This window comes from Thalassophryne amazonica, chromosome 16, assembly GCF_902500255.1.
Source record: "Thalassophryne amazonica chromosome 16, fThaAma1.1, whole genome shotgun sequence".
NCBI lineage: Eukaryota > Metazoa > Chordata > Actinopteri > Batrachoidiformes > Batrachoididae > Thalassophryne > Thalassophryne amazonica.
The window spans coordinates 12497165-12517906 of record NC_047118.1 but is presented as its reverse complement, the minus strand read 5'-3'; the positions used below and the strand labels follow the sequence as shown (position 1 = coordinate 12517906).

The window sequence follows — 20742 nt, the reverse complement described above, 5'->3', positions numbered from 1 at the left end:
ATGTTGTAGCGAATGCATACAAATTGGCCACGAATAAAGCGTTTTTATTACATCTGCTTTGCAGCGGATTTGCGGACAATCTGTGAATGCATAACAAACACGTGACGTAAACCCAAAGTACTATATGTGGCAGAAAGCGACATACCTGCCAGTCAGTGCTGGTCCGGCTGTGTAAATCCACAGACGTAGCTGCTGCAATCGGGTCTCCTCTAGGACTTCTATTTAACACCAACAAAAAGAAGAGTTGCTGTTTAGCCACAACTCACGCTGAAGTCTGTTTTCTGTGACACTCTCAAAAAAAAAAAAAAAAACACCTTCTCACACCCCGAGCGGCTTCCCCCCTCCCGCTCCCCAAACTCATGAACAGTTAACCCTCGCATGACAACATGAACATTAACTCTGTGATCAACTTGTCCAAGTCCAGCAAATGCTCCAGAGGCTGTATTGTTGGTGTGAATAGTGATGCCGACGGCCCGAGTGAGCTTCTTTTATGACTGCAATGCAGATGCCATGCATGCGCAACATGTGCACGATGCATTCATAATACACCCGTAATACTGCCGTGATAATCTCAATGTGTCGGATCAGTTTCCTCACTACATGCATTATATAAGCGTGATTGTTCATCATATATTCGCTATATATTATTAATAAATCCGTAATTCATACTGGGACATTTGTCATTTTTGGCCATTTTTGTTGCAGACGACAACAAACGCCCGCAATTTGTATACTCAATTCATGCGCAATTAATCCACTCTCCAGTGGGACAGGGCCCTTAGTTACTTTTACAATTGAGTAATCAGTAAAGTAACTAAGTTACTTTTTCAAGGAGTAATCAGTAATCAGTAATTGGATTACTTTTTCAAAGTAACTGTGGCAACACTGGTTATGGTACACTGAGGCTGGATTGTAAGTCTTATTTAGCCTCCTTAAGTGGTACTGATTAGGTCAAAATTGTCTACTGGCTGATGGACTATAAGGACATTTGGTGAATTTCTCAGAGCAACATCCGGTGCAGGACCCAGGGTGATTCCAAAGTGTGCTGGTGCACAGCTCCAGTGCATGCTCCCTGACTTGACCTGATAAAAATCAATGTGAAAGTCTTTAGGTTATCATAGCATTTGAAGTACAAATAGTATTAAAGGGCATAATTGGCACCTTACTCTTAACATTTTATTACTGTTGTGTTTATGTCACAGGACATGTAGTGTACTGTAAACTGCTGATCAGTATTTTGTACTATATGGCAACAAATCAACTTTATGATGCACAGGGACACAAATACAACCTTAAAACAAGCTTAATGGATCATCTTCTCTTAAAGAAGACATCTTAGGGCCCCTTCACACATAGTGCAAAGTTTGCACGAAGTGCACACTTAGTGTGCATGACACAGGAATCGTGTACAAACTGTGTAATGTCGTCCCTGTCGCCAATGCCTCGTACACCTGTTGCTACAACTATTTGCGCACACAAGTGCCTGAAAAACAAACTGTGCGCTGTGCAAACCCATCGCATCCTCTCGCAGCAGATGCCGGCCAAATTTCAGGTGACACGCACACAAACCTAACACCGCTCGCATGGCACTTAGAAAATGTGTGGCCAGTCGCACTCTTGGCATGACAGCAGACTGCAGACAATCACTGTCGTACTGTGAAATTTGTCTGAGTTCCCCAAGAGTGTGACTTTGCAAACACACGCACTGACATGTGGGTGTGTGCGCTCCACTCGTGGGAGGCGTGGCTTCCGACAGAAGCAGCTGTGGTGATCTGTCACTCTGGACATTCCAGCTACACAGCACCTACTGGACAGTTATGGACTAACAACTGTCCACTGTGAGGTGCATGTATCTGATTGCTGTATTTACGTGGACATAAATAAAAACATATATCACCGTGGTGGTGACAAGCTGCAGCAAGCGAGCACATGCACGGAGCGGACACTGACAGCCCCCCAGGTTGAAACGAACCATCAGATCAGAACATGCAGCGGGCGATCTGACCGTCACATCACCAATGTGAGCTCTGTTCCACATGACGTGGTGTCTGTGCTGCAGCACACAGTCCACAAGATGCGCATGTCAGGCAGAACACGCATGTGGCCGACAGGACGCACCTGACCAGTAGATGTGGACACGATCAACGCACACTGCTTCTCATTCATGTCATTTTATGGCTGTATGTCAGTGACCAAGGGTCATCACCAGAGGAACAGACGGATCATATTTGTATTGCTCACTTGATAAATGTGGTGTTTTTAATTGGTGTGGGATTTGCAAAAACCTGATGGATTTGAATCACGTGTGCTTGCATGAGCAAACCTTGAACCTTCGTGCGCATGCGTGAACTTTTTCACGCCTGTCGATTGCATCATTTTCTGGTAAGCAGCCTTTGTGTGAGGATGTGCAGTGCGCTCAGCGGCTTTTCATTTCAAGGAAAAAGACGGAACGACTGGAGCAGCGCCGCATCAAATTTGCCAGAAACTGGGTGACAGCCAGGTGCAAACCATTCGGATGATTCAGACGGCTTTCAGTGACTTTTCAGTCGTGTGACTATCCGAGAAATTGTGGAAGAGCTGGGCATGTCACAGCATGTCCTGTGAGACTTCAACACAAAGGTGCTTTTGCTCCGCCGTTAGCAGCAGCATGAATTTCACAGCCACTCTTTTCATGGCCAAATCTTCTGTCACAGTGGAATGTACCGAAAAAGTGCTGATGTCCACCTCTTCCGCAATTTCTCGGACAGTCACACGACGGTCCCGCATCACCACAGCATTCACTTTGGAAATGATCTGGTCATTTCAGCATGTTGATGGCCGACCGGAGCATGGCTCGCTCTCCACCGTTGTGCGGACGTCTTTAAACCGGTTGTACCACTCCTTAATCTGTGTGATGCCAGTAACATCGTCACCGAAAGCCATGGAGTTAATTCAAATCCATCAGGTTTTTGCAAAAAATAAAAAGGTCTGATACTTTTCTAACAGACCTTGTACTTCCATGTCCTTCCTGATATGAGGCGGATTCCCACAGCTTTCAAAGAGCAGCCACATAGCTCAGTGGTAAAGTCTCTGGCTGGGAATCAGAGGTTTTGAAAGGCATGGGTTTGCGTCCCAGGTGGTGTGTTTTTTCTTTTCTTTTTTTTTAATTATTCCACATAAGTGGCGCGATGTGGTCCCACACGTACCAGCTGATTTTTAGTTTTTTATTTATTCCACATAAGCGGCGCAAAGTGGTCCCACATGTACCAGCTGGTTTTTATTTCTTCCACATTAGCTGCACCATGTGCTGCACTGTTCCTGCTCGAAGGACACCGGCGCGTGCACGAACTCTCGCACCGGGTTCGTGCATACCTGCCCGTCAGCGCAATGTTTCGTGCACTAATTTCGAACTGTTTCATGCTGTTTTGCCATTTTCATCCAAACGCCGTCCAAACTTGGCACTATGTGTGAAGGGGCCCTCAGGGATTACATGTATGAAAACTGTTGAAGACACTGAAGAGGTAAAACTGTATGGAAGACTGTGTAGCCATATGGTCGTTTAATAACATTGTTATGACTGTATGCATAAGCATTTCTTTCCTTCGCCTTTTGCCCACAGAAGCTAATTAGCAACACAGATCACATGTGCTGTTCCTTGAAAGCCTTGAGCTGTCACTACCTTCTGTTTGCTGCAGTGGGTGTACAGTTGATGCTGGTTTGTGTGCATGTGTGCGTGTGTCGACAAGCTTTTAAATCCTTCAACACTGTGTCAAACAGCTGTCCAGTTGTGCCTTACTGGACCAATCTAGACTTGAGGGGGAGCTGCATGGGGCAGGCCAGACTGGCAGCTCTCTGGCACCAGTAAGGCACCCACACATAGTTACATACACACACACACACACACACACACACACACCCACCTTTAAATCTTACTGTATGTCTCGGTTATCACTGTGTGCAGAGACCTTCAGTCAAATACAGGCAGAACCAAGTGATTGTGTTTAAAATGAAATGTCCTCATTTACAGGACACGCCTCAGTCTATTCCTCGTGTCCCACACATCGTGCTCACAGAGAGTTTGCCAGCTGCTTCACGAAACCCCATCAGAGATTTTGGAGAAGAGAAATCATCACGCGACAGGACAGGTCAACAACACAAGGTCTCCCGGTCACAGACAGCAAAAGAAACCAATCCATTTGGAAACCCTTACAATGGAGAGTTGAGGATTCAGCGCGTTGAGGAGTATGTGGAAAGGAGAACGGAGCTTGCTGTAGTGTTGACAGAGTTAGAAGTAAGGGTGATCTCTCCAGCTGAGGCCAAGCAGCTCCACAGAGGTTCAGGAGATGTTTTGCAGACTTTGACCATCCCACTAGAGACTGAGAAGCCCTTTGAGGTCCATCTGGGTGACCTGCCTCTTCTAGTGTTCTTCAGAGAGGAAAAAACGATCAGAGAGGCCTACAGGATGTTGCATTCTCTTTTGGAGTTGTCTAAGGTAGTTGGCAAACCCAGAACAAGATCTTCCCAACAATCTAACCAGCTGTGTTTTGTCATAGAGGCCCTGAAGAGAGGGATAGAGACCGGCGAGCAGATCCTAATACCTCAGCAAAACCCTGAATTTAAGATTATGTCTGAGGCAGAGCAGCTTTCACGCTCTGCAGAAATCCTAGCCAACAATGGCCAGAGAGAAACAAGTGGAGATGTCCGGGGCAGCACCTGCAGGAGGCTGGACAGTCTGGAGGAGACCATTCTTGAGCTTGAGAACACCTTGATTGAAATCGGTGGCCATCCAACCACAGATCAGCACCACTTTGAAGGCACCTACAAAAATACGCTTGTACTGAAGACTGGCAGTCCAATATTGGAGACCAGGAGGCCGCCTGTCCCACCGAAGCCATCACCTTTGATCCATGCAACGATTCAGGTTCTTTGCTTACGTCTGCTATGTTTCTTTGTCATCTGATTTCTTTCCTTCCTCTCTTGCTGAATGTTGCAACTTCACCTTTAACCATCTGCTGTCTGGTCCCTGATGAAACTGGCATTTAACTGAACATAAACTATCTCCAGTATAGAGGGCGCAGACACCAGACCGTCCCTTTGTCCTTGTTTCATTCCGTCTGCTTGACTCTGTCATTCTTGGAGATCAGTAAGATCTCAGTCTGGAACTGGCTTCTCGAACATTTGCAGTTCTTTACCATACAAGAGCTAGTTTATGTGCCAGAGTTGGAGTCTGTAATTTTGACAGATTATTTTGCACAAATCTGCACTTTACTGTTGCAGATGGTTGGCATTTCACATTAAAAATCCTCAATGTCCCATAAATCTATTTCTGTGCATGTTGAACCTCCTCGCCTCCTATAAGCAGAGTCTAGACCTGAAACAATTCATTTCCATATCTAGACTTCTGCCATCCCAAAGGGACACGCCCACTGAGCCTGTTCAATCTTTCAGGGTCCCAACACACCTCACTCGTTTGGCATAGTTCTGGTCTCGGTGACGGCTGTGTTAACATTAACATAATTTTAACATAAAGTTTTAAGTGTCAAGAGACCAGTACTTGGAAAGAAATAGGACGCAGAAAAAAATTACTGGAAGATTTGGATGTCAGCGAGTTCTATGAATTTAATTAAACCCGTCTTGCAAATTGTACTTTAAAGAAAATTGTTTCATCACAAGCTATGAACTATTTTGTGTATAAGTTAATTGTATTTTGCAATAACCCCCATAGGGTGTGCCTAATCTGTCTCTATATAGGATTAAAAATAATTCATATATATATATATATATATATATATATATATATATATATATATATATATATATATATATATATATATATATATATATATATATATATATAATGTTGTCTTTATTAATATATTATACTTGTCTATTCCACTGTGATTACTGCACATTTAAAAAAAATGTGACCAGTGGTCACCAGTTTTCACAAATCTGTTAACAGCTGAGTGGATGTAAGCTGAGACCGGCCGAAACTATGCCACTCACAAAAGGACTTACTGGTCTTGAAGGGAGAGCACCAACAGTAGTTGCCCCTTTCCATTTCAAGCAATAGTCTTGAACATTTCTTGGAGACCAAATTTTCTTTATTTATTTTTCATGATGCATTGCCTCATTATCTGTGGGGTATTTGTGGCTACAAATTTAATATTGTTTTTTTTCTTCTTGAAAAAGTATAGGCTAATATAGCCTCTTTAAAGAATTTTCTACAATATTTTGGCCTCTTTCTTAGAAGATATGCACCTTTTTGAGTTGAAAATCCCTCACTGGGTTTTAGGTATTTGAAGAGATCCAGCCTGGTGGGCAGAAATAAATGTACCCAAAGCTGTCACACCAATTAATTTGTTGTGATGATTGGGGAAGCGGGGTGTCTGTAATTTTTTATGTGCTTGATTGTTCTCATTAACTGTTTATCAGTCTATCAGTAGCTGTGTTTCACCTTTTGTTCCACTCTACAGCAAATACTTACTTGCTTGTATCAAACTTTATCTGGTTTTCTTGTCTCCTGTTAAATTTTCAGCTCTGTCAACTTATTTTCTTTCTTCTGCTTTGTAAACTGTCTGTTTCCCTTTGGAAAAATGTTTTTAAATAAAATGATGGGCCATGTATGATACATGAGATTGTTTCGAGGGCCATCTTCCACTTTTGTATTGTGTCGCATGAGAGTGGTTAAATGTTGCCATGGTTCCACCACAAAGAGATTTCCATCAATGTCATGATGACCTTCTGACTTTCATAGGCAGGAAACCAAAAATACAATAAGCAGAGTGCAGCACCTGTGTTCAAGCACATTATTTCTTTATGATTCTGTGTGGCCTTGACATTTGATCATTTCCATCTAAAATTATTATGTCCCGGAAAATTATTCAACATGCTTAAAAATGTTTGACATTCATGCTAAAATGTCAGCAAGAGTTGAGCCCTGCTATCACTACATTACCTCCACTAGTACACCGTTACTGTTCTGTTCAGTTCCGCCAGCATGCGTTGGCTAATGTCATGTGCTTAACTGGATGCACCACCTCTGGATCCCTTGGGCATGAAGAAATAAATAAATGGTAAATAGACTGCATTTATATAGCGCTTTTCCATCTGCATCAGACGCTCAAAGCGCTTTACAATAATGCCTCATATTCTTGCCACGGGCCCTTAGTGATTTTCCAGTCAGGCTGGGATTTGAACTGAGGATCCTCTGGTCTCAAGCCCAATGCTTAATCACTAGACCATCACCTCTCCTAAGAAATGTGAAGGAATTTGTAGAACTTGCCTCGATGATGCACCAGTAGCAAGTGACTCAATCGCAGTATTATGCCTAGCTTATACGGCTACAAACATTGAGCCCACAATCAGTTCCGCTACTGCTCTGTGGCATGTGCTACCAATGTGCCCTCCCGATGGTGAAAGTTGAACTACGTTCTATAGTAAGTTAGTGGACCGTCGCCATTGATGTCCACCAGTACAGTGTAGCCCTTTGCTAAGTTATGTCAATCTTCATTGAAGTCATAGTGTGAATGGGCTCTAACCATCAATGTATCTGCACCCAGATCCTCAAAACAGCCATTCTAAATATTACCCTATACTTTATAAAAACATGACGTCAAATTTTGTTAAAGGTCTGTGAGCCTGATTTTTAATCAATTTTTCTAAAACTCAAATAACTTTGTCCTTGGTTGACCCCAAAGCATTCCATCAAGTTTGGTCCAAATCAGATCAAAACTTTTTCTTCACACACGAACCGAAGGACAAGCAAGACAATACCCCAGCATCCACTTCTGCTGTGCTCAGGTGGAATAACTTAAATCCACTTTTAGCTGCTGACTTCTCAGTAACCTTCTTAAATTTATTCAAACTGCCTGTCACACAATACCAAAGTGAAATGTCACACCAAAAACACCTCTCATTAAATGCTACTGATCACATACCGACCCCTTACTAGTTGTTGCGAGCAGCTCACCTGCAGCTGACCGCAGCACGGCAAAGCAAAGATTAGTGTTTATCAAAGGATGTATTGCATTTAATTGGCAAACACCCCTTCAGTGACACGTGCTTAGAGTTTGTGACGTATTCCCAGTTGCTGGAGTGCAACATCCCACTAAGAGCAGGTCTAAGAATTTTTGATGCTCACGCTGAGTTTCAACCTTGTGTTGTAGAAGCAGCGAGCGCTCCCATGAGCCTTACTGACGATTGCAAAGTCCTCCCACATTATTTCATCATTCCAACTTCAGTTACGCTCCTCATTTCAAGTTGACCATATATCCTACTCATGTCCTACATTAACCAGAGCAGAAACCAAACACACGGAGAGATGCTGTGTTAATATAAAAAAGACTATTTGATGCTAAAACAGTTCGTTAACATTTAGTTCATGCCTTTGCTTGCAGAAGACACACTTGGATGGGAATATGAGTGAAAATGTATTTATTTTATGTATTAGAAACAATCAACAGAGTTCCTCAGCCGGAAAGATAAACCACATGGTGAAGCTAGGTTATCAGTTATGATCCTGCACTTTTCTACACTATCTTAATTTTCATCAAATACACATTAAAACACTGTAAAACAGAGAGTTGCATTTTTCCAAGCTACAAGCTCTGGACTTTTTTTTTTTTTTAAAGACAAAGTTAGATTTCATGTAAGAGTTATAGAAGGACACTGAAGAAATGAAATGTCCGACTGTGCACTGCATGCCTAAGGTCTGATGCAATATTGGATTTTTCTTTCTTTTCTCCTCTTCTCTTGCAGGGAGAGAATAGTATTCCTGCTGGGAAAGTACTCCAATCCTCAGCTGCCCTCAAGCTGAAGCAGCTGCAGCAGAACAGCACAGACAAGACTAAAAGCGGCAAAAGGGACGACTTTTTGAAGCTCCAGGGCCAGCAGCAGGTAACGTCCTCTGCACCATTTAACAGGCTGCATGAGGCATTCTGGATGCCCTGTTGGTTTATGCGATTTTCAAACTTGTAAGAATGACATTTATGGCTCGATCTTCACAGCAGGTGCAAAATTAGTCATGCCGAGAGATAGTGTGTGTGTCACATCAAATGTGCACATCATACGTGGTGTATGAAATAGATTTGTGTGTGTGTGTGTGTGTGTGTGTGTGTGTGTGTGTGTGTGTGTGTGTGTGTGTGTGTGTGTGTGTGTGTGTGTGCGCGCGCAAGTGTGTAAAAGACAAAGCAAGATGGCAAAAGAGTGAGAGCATCAGCTCACTTAAGCCCTGATCACACAGCACTAACGAAGGACAACGAAGCCCAAACGAAACAAGAAATCTGGACTTTCGTTGACTTTGGGAGGCATCATTTAACCTTCGTTCAGTTTCCTTCTTGCAGCTGGCGCATCGTCAGAATTTTTAAACTGTTGAAAAATTTAGTTTTTGTAACGTTAGCATTTCGTTTGACTTTCGTCCAACATCGTTCAACCTCCCAAGTCCGACGTATTGAATGAAGGTTGACGAACGCAACAATATCTGAAGGAATCAATAACTAAAGCTTCAGCAAGCTGAACGAAACATCCTTGTATCGCTTATGAATCGTTCTATTTGTGTTCTCATACAGAAACAATAGTGTTAAGAACATTTTATCAGCTACTTCAAATATTTACACGTTTCAACCAATAAGTGGAAATAAGTGTTTTCACTTTCATGTGTCATGTATGTATTTTTGTAACATATTTACAATTATATTATGTGCTCACAATGTACGTACTAAAAACACGCACACTTTTAATATATAGATATTTGTTATGTGAATGAGGTACGTTCAAACATTTTCAAGCTGTGTAACAATTCATTCAATTTTGCTGGGTTTTATCATCACAACAGTTGTCCTCACGATTACACGTCTTAATGCAGTTCAGGTTCATGACTAGGAGGGCGGAGCGCATTTGTTTTTTTATTTCTCCTCCCCTTTCCGTAACAACCAATCACAGCTCTTAGAGGACTGTGTCATACCTCACAACAGGGTCAACCCCGCCTCCTCACAAAGATAGGAGTTTCTGTCCCCTCCTTGCCCAGAGCTGGTCTCAGACACCTGCTGGCTCACTCTTTTCTTTCTTGCCAGGAAATTTTAGGCCTCTCTAATTTTAAGTTAGGAGCTCTTTGAGAGGACTTTGAGTTTCGTCGCAGATACGGGCCCAGGTTTTTCGTGGTTTAAGGTGCAAACGCAAGTGGTCCTGCAATTTGGAGGAGAGAAAGTAGCAACAGTGCTCAAACGGTGCAGTGCACCACTTTATAGTGGGTGGAAGATACAGCCCTTTATTACGATCAGTTTTAAAGTTATCAATTCACCAAACTTGCATGTCTTTGGAAGTGGGAAGAAGCCAGAGTACCCAGAGGGAACCCAGGCAAACATGGGGAGAACATGAAAACGCCACACAGAAAGGCCCAGGCGGGAAGCAATCCCACAACCTTCTTGCTGCGAGGCCACGGTGCCAACCAACATACCATCCTAAAATAATGATATAAAAGCAAAAATGCATTTCTTTGTCAGTCTGGCTTTTTCCTGAAATCAGAGCACAAGAAGGCCACAGAGAAAAATCTATTAAAAATGGATTAAATTTAAGCAGCGTGAATGCAGAAGAAGAATATATTTACATTTGAAATACATTGCACAAGCATGAGCAGATGCAATGACCTTGTTCATTGTATTGATACATGAAGTGTTACAAAGGTGGTAATGCCTCAGGGTAAGTTATTCTTTTAGAAAAACAAGAATGTCTGCATCTACTCTGTGCAGAGTCCTTGGACAGTGACGTGCTACTTTTTAATCTCACCAAGAAGTGGAACAGGGCTGTTGCAATTCTCATATCTGTCTGTCTGACCGCCCATCCGTGGTGATAGTTTATCACAGAGTAATTTCAGTCAATCTCGGGGTGCACATAACTGGTACTCATTGTACTCGTGTGTGCACAACATCATGTGCACACAGTTCATCATCTAAAATGCATGAATGACCATATCTAAGGAGATACTTCCATGATATATTGTATCTAGAGGTGGAAAACCCCGGCTTCAGTGAGTAAAAGTCCGACCGTGTATTGGATCTATCTGTGGGCCGATGTTCTTCGGGGGGGGAGTTCCAACACACTGGTACGGTATTTACTCAAGTAAGTTGCAGGGCACAAAGTGTTGTGTGTGGTTTCTTAATTAATCATTGGTGTGTTTTGGGTGTAACATTAATTAGGCAAATCAGATTTCCATCTGTAATTGCCTGCAATCTGGTGCATTAATGGCAGATTCAGAAGTGAGAGGTTTTCTGGCAAGGACACTGCGCTTACAGTCATGGCATGCATCAACCAGTTTCCTGAGGTGGAGGAGTTGTAGTCCTCGTTCCTGCAGCACCTATTCTTCTTCTGTCTCTGCCCAAACAATCTCCTCCATATTCCATCCAGCCCTCCCTGCTCTGCAAACTGCGGAAGGAAGAAAACCAGCATTTAGCCTCATGATGGGGCTTTTTAGCTTTTTAAAACTTGCAAACACCCCACTGCTGACTTTTTCCTCACTTGCATCAGCAAATGTTTCACAGTTTGTTTGTTTTTTTTTCATTATTGCACCATCTGTCTTACTAGAATTTTAGTGTTCTACAGGAAGGCATGGAAGTGAATTTGAGGATGCTCGAAGGCCTTACGAAGCTTGGAAATTGAACTGCTGAAGCATGACATTCCTCCAGTGCTAAAAATATGACTTTTTTGCCACATCTCCACACAGAAAAAAACAAAATCACTACCCTTACGATAACTGTGAGTGATGTGTACATATACAAAAACGGCATAAACATCCAAACTTGACAGAGCCTTCAGACACAAATTCAGGAAGTCAATGCATTGCTGATGGTGGCAGTAATGAAGCTTCAGCCTGATGGCAGACTGGGAGAAATCTGAGCAGTGCCATCTAATAGTCATCCATTGAGTGACTGTTAATCAAGCCTATTCAGGATGAAAAGGACTGTTCTCTTTCCACACATTCACTCTTTCAATTACCCACTTTATGCCACTTTCCTTCTTTTACTTTCTGTGCTCTGCAATTTGTGCATGGTATCCCTTTCTGCTTTTCACGCTTCCCTTGCTTCACTCCATCATTCCCTGTGATTTGGAATTGAAGTGGATTCTTGTTCTTTTCCAATGAAAGCAAAATCAGTCCCATTATTTCAATGTGACGCTCGCATGTAGCGTCCCTCAGAGGGACAGCGGGCACTCAAAGCTAGATGTCAATCCGTGGTGGCATCCATCCATGTGATTCAGGTTGACAACACACAGCTACTGCGTGACGACAAAGACTCACTAAGACACAGCTGACCTAAACTGTGAAAGTCAGCTGAGTCGATGGAAGGCTTCAAATTTGGCATTTTTGCCTCAGATTATTTAGAGGGGATCTCTAGAACTTTTCAACCTGGGTTCTATTTTTAAATATTTTTGGGTCCATTTTTTCACTCTGAACAAAAGGTTTTAATTGATGTAGTGTTGATTTATAACACAAACAGTGTCACTTTTTCCAATTTATTTTCATTTATACAGTGCCATATCACAACAGAGTTGCCTCAAGGTGCTTCACACAAGTAAGGTTTAACTCCCTCTGAGGAAGAAACCTTAAGCAGACCAGACTGAAAGGGGTGACCCTCTGCTTGGGCCATTCACAGAAACAATTCACAAAACACAGGCTGAACACCTACATAATATATTTACATATGATGGTATGGTATGGTATGGTATGATTTTATTTCTCAGGGACAGTGCACAATAATACATTGACCTAAAAAAAACAGGAAAGATGCATTGTGCCAGGTTATAGCAAAAAATACTAATTTCCACCTGTAGTCCCTGGACAGGTTGATGTCTAACTATAAATAACAGCATTTGTAAATGAAAAGAAAATCCATTTAGCACAAAGTCTATTGACTATTGACACAAAGACTACTGCGAAAAACACAGAAAACTGTTTCTTGTTGTCACTGATCAGGAGAAAATGTGAAGGAGTATCAATCCCTGTTGAGGTAAATACCTGTGTGTTTACCTCACAAAATGGAAGGAAACATTTTGAAATGAATATTTTAAAACATTTTAAAATACACTCAACAAAAATATAAACGCAACACTTTTGGTTTTGCTCCCATTTTGTATGAGATGAACTCAAAGATCTAAAACTTTTTCCACATACACAATATCACCATTTCCCTCAAATATTGTTCACAAACCAGTCTAAATCTGTGATAGTGAGCACTTCTCCTTTGCTGAGATAATCCATCCCACCTCACAGGTGTGCCATACCAAGATGCTGATTAGACATCATGATTAGTGCACAGGTGTGCCTTAGACTGTCCACAATAAAAGGCCACTCTGAAAGGTGCAGTTTTATCACACAGCACAATGCCACAGATGTCGCAAGATTTGAGGGAGCGTGCAATTGGCATGCTGACAGCAGGAATGTCAACCAGAGCTGTTGCTCGTGTATTGAATTTTCATTTCTCTACCATAAGCCGTCTCCAAAGGCGTTTCAGAGAATTTGGCAGTACATCCAACCAGCCTCACAACCGCAGACCACGTGTAACCACACCAGCCCAGGACCTCCACATCCAGCATGTTCACCTCCAAGATCGTCTGAGACCAGCCACTCGGACAGCTGCTGAAACAATCGGTTTGCATAACCAAAGAATTTCTGCACAAACTGTCAGAAACCGTCTCAGGGAAGCTCATCTGCATGCTCGTCGTCCTCATCGGGGTCTTGACCTGACTCCAGTTTGTCGTCGTAACCGACTTGAGTGGGCAAATGCTCACATTCGCTGGCGTTTGGCACGTTGGAGAAGTGTTCTCTTCACGGATGATGCGAAGGAGATGTGTTGCACTGCATGAGGCAAATGGTGGTCACACCAGTACTGACTGGTATCCTCCCCAATAAAACAAAACTGCACCTTTCAGAGTGGCCTTTTATTGTGGGCAGTCTAAGGCACACCTGTGCACTAATCATGGTGTCTAATCAGCATCTTGATATGGCACACCTGTGAGGTGGGATGGATTATCTCAGCAAAGGAGAAGTGCTCACTATCACAGATTTCGACTGGTTTGTGAACAATATTTGAGGGAAATGGTGATATTGTGTATGTGGAAAAAGTTTTAGATCTTTGAGTTCATCTCATACAAAATGGGAGCAAAACCAAAAGTGTTGCGTTTATATTTTTGTTGAGTATAATATGCAGTTAGCCGCTTACCTGACCCTCCTGAGTTATTACAATTTGATTGTCAATTACAGGCTCATTCTTCTGCACTCTAAAAAATGAACGGCTGTCTCAATGAGAAAAAGTGATGTAACAATTTGTATAGATTTTTTTTTTAAGTTATTTCAACTTAACTAGAGAAGTCTTGTACCATTAACTCAGCTGAAAGTTGAAATAAGTGAGATGAAAAAACTTTTTAAAAATCTATCCAAATTGTTACATCACTTTTTCTCATTGAGACAGCCGTTCCTTTTTCAGAGTGTGCGAGCAACAGGAAAATCAACACTGAACCTATTAAAATAGCTTTTGTCAAGAGAAAAGATGATAAACCCAAAAACATCTAAAAATAGAGCCCAGCTTAAAAAAATTCTGGAGTTCACCTTTAAGAGGTCCAGATAACTAAAATATAAAAACATATAAATAAACAACAACACACACACACACACACACACACACACACACACAAAGAAGCAAATCCCAGAGCTTTAAAATTTAAAATCACTCCTTGATTTCTGTTTGTCTTTTATTAATTTTGACATCAAGCCAAAGAAACTGCATTACAACCTGGCCTTTAGCTCACAAATTATTGAGAAAGGGGAAAAAAATCTCTTGACTGAATCATTTTAAATTCAGTATAATGAAACAGCTGACACGAGCTACACTGCAGAAACACGCTGATTATCTGCTGCTCATCTCGTCTAATTATTGAAGCTCCTGCCTCATTTACATAAGGTTTTTAAGCGCTAATTAAGAACCTTTGCACACTCTGCGTTCACTCTACTTTTTTTAACCCGTCAACGACATGGAGCTTGTCACCTTTCTGAAGAGAAATTCTAATTATAACCATTTGTAATATGAAGTCTTCTGCTACATTTTGGCAGTTTAAACAGTGAGCGAGTAGGATATTTTGAAGAATATCATCATCAGGATATGTCGAGTGCTAAATGTCAGGCATTCAGTGGAACATCCATCTTGTTCGGAGCACTAATAGTATTAAAGTTTATCACGCGGACGACCGTCTGCTGTCACCTAAAAGGTGTGCCGCTTAGTCATTAGCTCTGACGACTGACAAATCAAAGGAGAAAGCTGAATATGTAACGAGAAGCAGAACGTGTCACAGTCTGTACAGATGCACAACACGGTACAATTAGTTAACATCAAAGCAGGACTATTTCTATATGCAGGTTTTACTGTGTCTCCCACTAAAGCACACGTTTAAACTGAGGGTATAGTCTTAATTACACTGTCAAATTATTCCCCACATACAAAACCATTTTCCTTCTGCATTACATGTGTATTAATTCTCTCAAACTCAAGGTCACTACTGTTTAACTCGAATACACTGGAAGTATTATGGGTTAATGATGGTGGAATAGATGAGTCTTAATCAAGGCTAAAGTGGCTCAGTTTATGAAAGAACTGATTAAATGTCAAGCCCACACATAACTATGCATATATTATGTTAATATTATAATAATGCTAATAATAATAATAATAATAACAAGAGCAATCAATTTCTGAAGTCCACCAGTCCGGATCTGGATCATCTCCAAAATTCAGTGGAGTCTTCCAAGTCTTAATATCCATCTGTGGTGCAAGTTTGAGGAGAATCCATGATGTAGTTTTGATGTAATTCTTCAAAGCGTATCTAAAGTGAAATCTTGATCCAGAAGCCAGTGGAGCCTTCCGTGCCCTAATATCTATCTGTGGTGCAAGTTTGAGGAGAATCCATGATGTAGTTTTGATGTAATCCTTCAAAGCATATCTAAAGTGAAATCTTGATCCAGAATCCAGTGGCGCCTTCCATGCCCTAATGTCTATCTGTGGTGCAAGTTTGAGGAGAATCCATGATGTAGTTTTGATGTAATCCTTCAAAGCATATCTAAAGTGAAATCTTGATCCACAATCCAGTGGAGCCTTCCATGCCCTAATATCTATCTGTGGTGAAAATTTGGTGAGAATCCGCAAAGTAGTTTGGTTTTTACGTAATCATTCAAAGCCTATATAAAGTGAAATCTTGATGCAGAATCTGGATCCGGTGTCGCAGACTGAACAGTCCACCCCTAAAAATGACAAAGTAAAACCTCTTAAATCATTCTAAAGTCAGTTTTAAGCAGAAACAAGGCCATTTTAAGCAGAAATGAGGCAAAATTCCCTGACGCTTTGAAATGTACGATGCGCAGTGAACACATCAGTTAGCAGCTCGTTTAGCCACGGGGCTCTCTTCCGTCGCCTTTTGTGATGAAATAATGCTGAATTTATGTGAAATGATTGTTGTACTAAAGCTTCAGATATCTGTCGCTGAGCTAGATGATGACTGGTGTTCAGTTTGAAGCAGAAACGAGGTGTTAATCAGCGAACCGCGTCATCGGGAGGACTGATTTTTGGGGGGACCTGTCGGTCTGCGACACAGGATCCAGAGCACCCCCCAAATTCAATGGAGTCTTCCATGCCCTAATATCTATCTGTGGTACAAATTTGGTGACAATCTGTGAAGTCGTTTTTGACGTAATCCTTCAAAACCTATATAAAATGAAATTTTGATCCAGAATCCAGATCTGGATCACCTCCAAAATTTTATGGAGTCTTCCTTGACCTGCTAAGAGACAGACAAATAAATAAATAAATGCAGATGATTTTATTACATCCTAGATGGAGTCTAAAACATACTGACTTCTTTTTAACCCCTGGGACACCGAGCAGGTCCGCATCCAGTGACTGCAGAGTACAAGGACGCGCATAAGGCTTAACAAGTTCAGCAAGATAGTTGGGTGCATGTGTGTCAAACTGATTACAGAAAGGGTCCAGAGGGTGCAGGTTTTCTTTGTAACCAAAATCTCCTTCAGGTGATTTCATTAATGAACTTTTCCCATCTGCTCAAAGTGAAGTTAATCAGTAAAATCACCTGAAGGAGATGGTGGTTACAAAGAAAACCTGCACCCTCTTGGCCCTTTCTGGAATCAGTTTGACACCTGTGAAACCTTGTATGTCAGCAGCAAAAGCCAGAACTGGTATGATGTGATTGAACTGCCTGGTTTTCATCAACATACTGGCAGCAGTATTCTGTACCATCTGTAGGCATCTCATACTCTTATGTGGCAATTCAGAAAATAAAACATTACAATAGTCAGTTCTGGAAGACACAAAGGCGTGAATCAAAATTTCTACATCTGCCATAGAGAGGATAGCTTTGATAACTGCAATATATTACGGAGGTGGAAATGTACCAAATGTACCAGGTGTATCAAAATACCACATCGCAAGTTTTCCAATCATTTCTTGGTTTCAATCATGTAATGCATGTGGTGAGTGCCCACTCTTACTTATCCTGTTTTTGAATTCGGGCTTGAATTAGTCATGGTTTAATAAAGTTTTTAATATTTCCCTTCCTTTATTGAATTAGTGTGTGAGTTCTATAATTATTCTGTTATCCAATTGTAGCCTTTGGTCCATTTGGATCCATTAGTGCCTCCACACAGAAAGGTCAGTGCAAAGTCAGTCAGCTTTTCTTACCTTGGGTGATTTCTACCGGACTGGATAGCTGACTGAACTGTTTAGTGAGGGAGGGAAAAGGATGAAAATAACCTGCTACAGCTATCAAAATCACTAGATCTCAATCCATTTGAACACAACTCTAAAAGTTAAAGTCAAATATCAAATTAGTGCATCTGCATTTGAAAGGTTGTACGAGTATTTGTTGCTCAAGTAGAGTTCCAGAGATTCATACATTTTATAGTGCAGCAGATAAGTGAACATTTACTGAGGGATCCTTCAAATGGTGATGCAAGCACCAAATTTGGCACACATACTCCTTAGACATTACTCTTTTAAAAATGCTGGGTACCCACGTGAACTTTCAATAGGCGGCCAAGAAGGGGTCAATTGAAGTATTACACAGGGGTCAAAATTTAAAAATGCTCCAATCATATTGAAAGGTATTCCATATTATTTGTATGATCATAAAGATTCCATAAAGGTATAGTTTGGACTATCTGTGAATGAATGTTCTGGAGTTATGGGGTAAAAACAGCAAGAACAGTGACAAAGGTCAATTTCAATTTGTACAGGGGTCAAAAGTTAAAGTTGCTCCAATTTTGGTAAAAAGTGATGCAAGTTATTAGTTGGGTGAATACGGTTTTAAAAAGGAATAGTTTGCATCATGTATCATGCTTAGTTATCATGTTACAGGGTAGCATATGTCACATGTCAGAATCTGTTGTGTGGGCCGCCAGAAGAGGAGGTACTGCTGGCCCACCACCAGAGGGCGCCCTGTCTGGAGTGCGGGCTCCAGGCACCAGAGGGCGCAGCCGCCTCACAGGAGCAGCTGTTGCAGGTGATGCGTGACAGCTGTCACCCTGGCTGCTCCTGTGAGGCGGCTGCGCCCTCTGGTGCCTGGAGCCCGCACTCCAGACAGGGCGCCCTCTGGTGGTGGGCCAGCAGTACCTCCTCTTCTGGCGGCCCACACAACAGGACCCCCCCCCCCCCTCAACGGGCGCCTCCTGGCGCCCGACCAGGCTTGTCCGGGTGGCGGCGGTAGAAATCGGCCAGGAGGGCCGGGTCCAGGATGAAGCTCCTCTTCACCCAGGAGCGTTCTTCGGGACCGTACCCCTCCCAGTCCACCAAATACTGGAAGCCCCGGCCCATCCTACGGACATCCAAGAGCCGGCATACAGTCCAAGCCGGCTCGCCATCGATGATCCGGGCAGGAGGCGGCACCGGACCCGGAGTACAGAGGGGTGAGGTGTGATGCGGTTTAACTCGGGACACATGAAACACAGGATGGATCCGCAGTGAGGCCGGAAGCTGAAGCCTCACTGCGGCGGGACTGATGACCTTAAGGATCTTGAAAGGGCCGATGTAACGGTCCTGTAGCTTGGGGGAGTCCACCACTTGATGCTCTATTGAGCCACAAACAAAGCACGCTCCGCGGGCCAGTCTCCTCTGTCTATCTGGTGCCCTAAATGTGGCCCTGCTCGTGTCCATAGCTTCGTCAGCAGGGGGAGCTGTCACCACATGGAGCGTAGAGGCCGTGGAGCGTGGGGAGGGCGGAACTCGGTCGGAACCGGAAGGGGGAGGGACGGCGCGTGCCCGGCCACGCCCTTCGTCTCGTTCCCGACGGCGTTCTTCTAACCGATTGTCTAATCGTATAACGAGATCAATAAGCCCGTCTAAATCCCGCGGTTCGTCCTTGGCCACCAGGTGCTCCTTCAGGACCAACGGTAGTCCGTTTACGAAGGCGGCGCGGAGGGCAGTTTTATTCCAGCCGGACCTCGCAGCCGCGATGCGGAAGTCGACTGCATAGGCAGCTGCGCTCCGGCGCCCCTGTCTCATTGACAGCAGCACGGCTGAAGCGGTCTCTCCTCTATTTGGGTGATCGAACACTGTTCTGAACTCCCTCACAAACCCATCATACACTCAACAAAAATATAAACGCAACACTTTTGGTTTTGCTCCCATTTTGTATGAGATGAACTCAAAGATCTAAAACTTTTTCCACATACACAATATCACCATTTCCCTCAAATATTGTTCACAAACCAGTCTAAATCTGTGATAGTGAGCACTTCTCCTTTGCTGAGATAATCCATCCCACCTCACAGGTGTGCCATATCAAGATGCTGATTAGACACCATGATTAGTGCACAGGTGTGCCTTAGACTGCCCACAATAAAAGGCCACTCTGAAAGGTGCAGTTTTATCACACAGCACAATGCCACAGATGTCGCAAGATTTGAGGGAGCGTGCAATTGGCATGCTGACAGCAGGAATGTCCACCAGAGCTGTTGCTCGTGTATTGAATGTTCATTTCTCTACCATAAGCTGTCTCCAAAGGCGTTTCAGAGAATTTGGCAGTACATCCAACCAGCCTCACAACCGCACACCATGTGTAACCACACCAGCCCAGGACCTCCACATCCAGCATGTTCACCTCCAAGATCGTCTGAGACCAGCTACTCGGACAGCTGCTGAAACAATCGGTTTGCATAACCAAAGGATTTCTGCACAAACTGTCAGAAACCGTCTCAGGGAGCTCATCTGCATGCTCGTCGTCCTCATCGGGGTCTCGACCTGACTCCAGTTCATCGTCATAACCGACTTGAGTGGGCAAATGCTCACATTCGCTGGCATTTGGCACGTTGGAGAGGTGTTCTCTTCACAGATGAATCCAGGTTCACACTGTTCAGGGCAGATGGCAGACAGCGTGTGTGGCGTCGTGTGGGTGAGCGGTTTTCTGATGTCAGTGTTGTGGATCGAGTGGCCCATGGTGGCGGTGGGGTTATGGTATGGGCAGGCGTCTGTTATGGACGAAGAACACAGGTGCATTTTATTGATGGCATTTTGAATGCACAGAGATACCGTGACGAGATCCTGAGGCCCATTGTTGTGCCATACATCCAAGAACATCACCTCATGTTGCAGCAGGATAATGCACGGCCCCATGTTGCAAGGATCTGTACACAATTCTTGGAAGCTGAAAATGTTCCAGTTCTTGCATGGCCGGCATACTCACCGGACATGTCACCCATTGAGCATGTTTGGGATG

At 43.0% G+C, this 20742-nt stretch overlaps 1 protein-coding gene across 8 annotated transcripts in view; it reads left to right on the top strand.

Annotated features, from left to right (window-relative positions):
* Window positions 1-20742, top strand: part of si:ch211-278a6.1 (SRC kinase signaling inhibitor 1) — a 323862-nt gene that overhangs the window by 293492 nt on the left and 9628 nt on the right. For 6 of the 8 annotated variants that reach the window (XM_034189721.1, XM_034189719.1, XM_034189723.1 and 3 more), the window contains one exon: window positions 4007-4987. In XM_034189721.1, the coding sequence (XP_034045612.1) occupies window positions 4007-4939 (933 nt within the window). In that variant the 3' untranslated portion in view covers window positions 4940-4987. Of the gene's footprint in view, window positions 1-4006; window positions 4988-8739; window positions 8878-20742 lie in introns of those variants that run through there. The other 2 variants (XM_034189725.1, XM_034189720.1) reach the window with 2 other exon arrangements.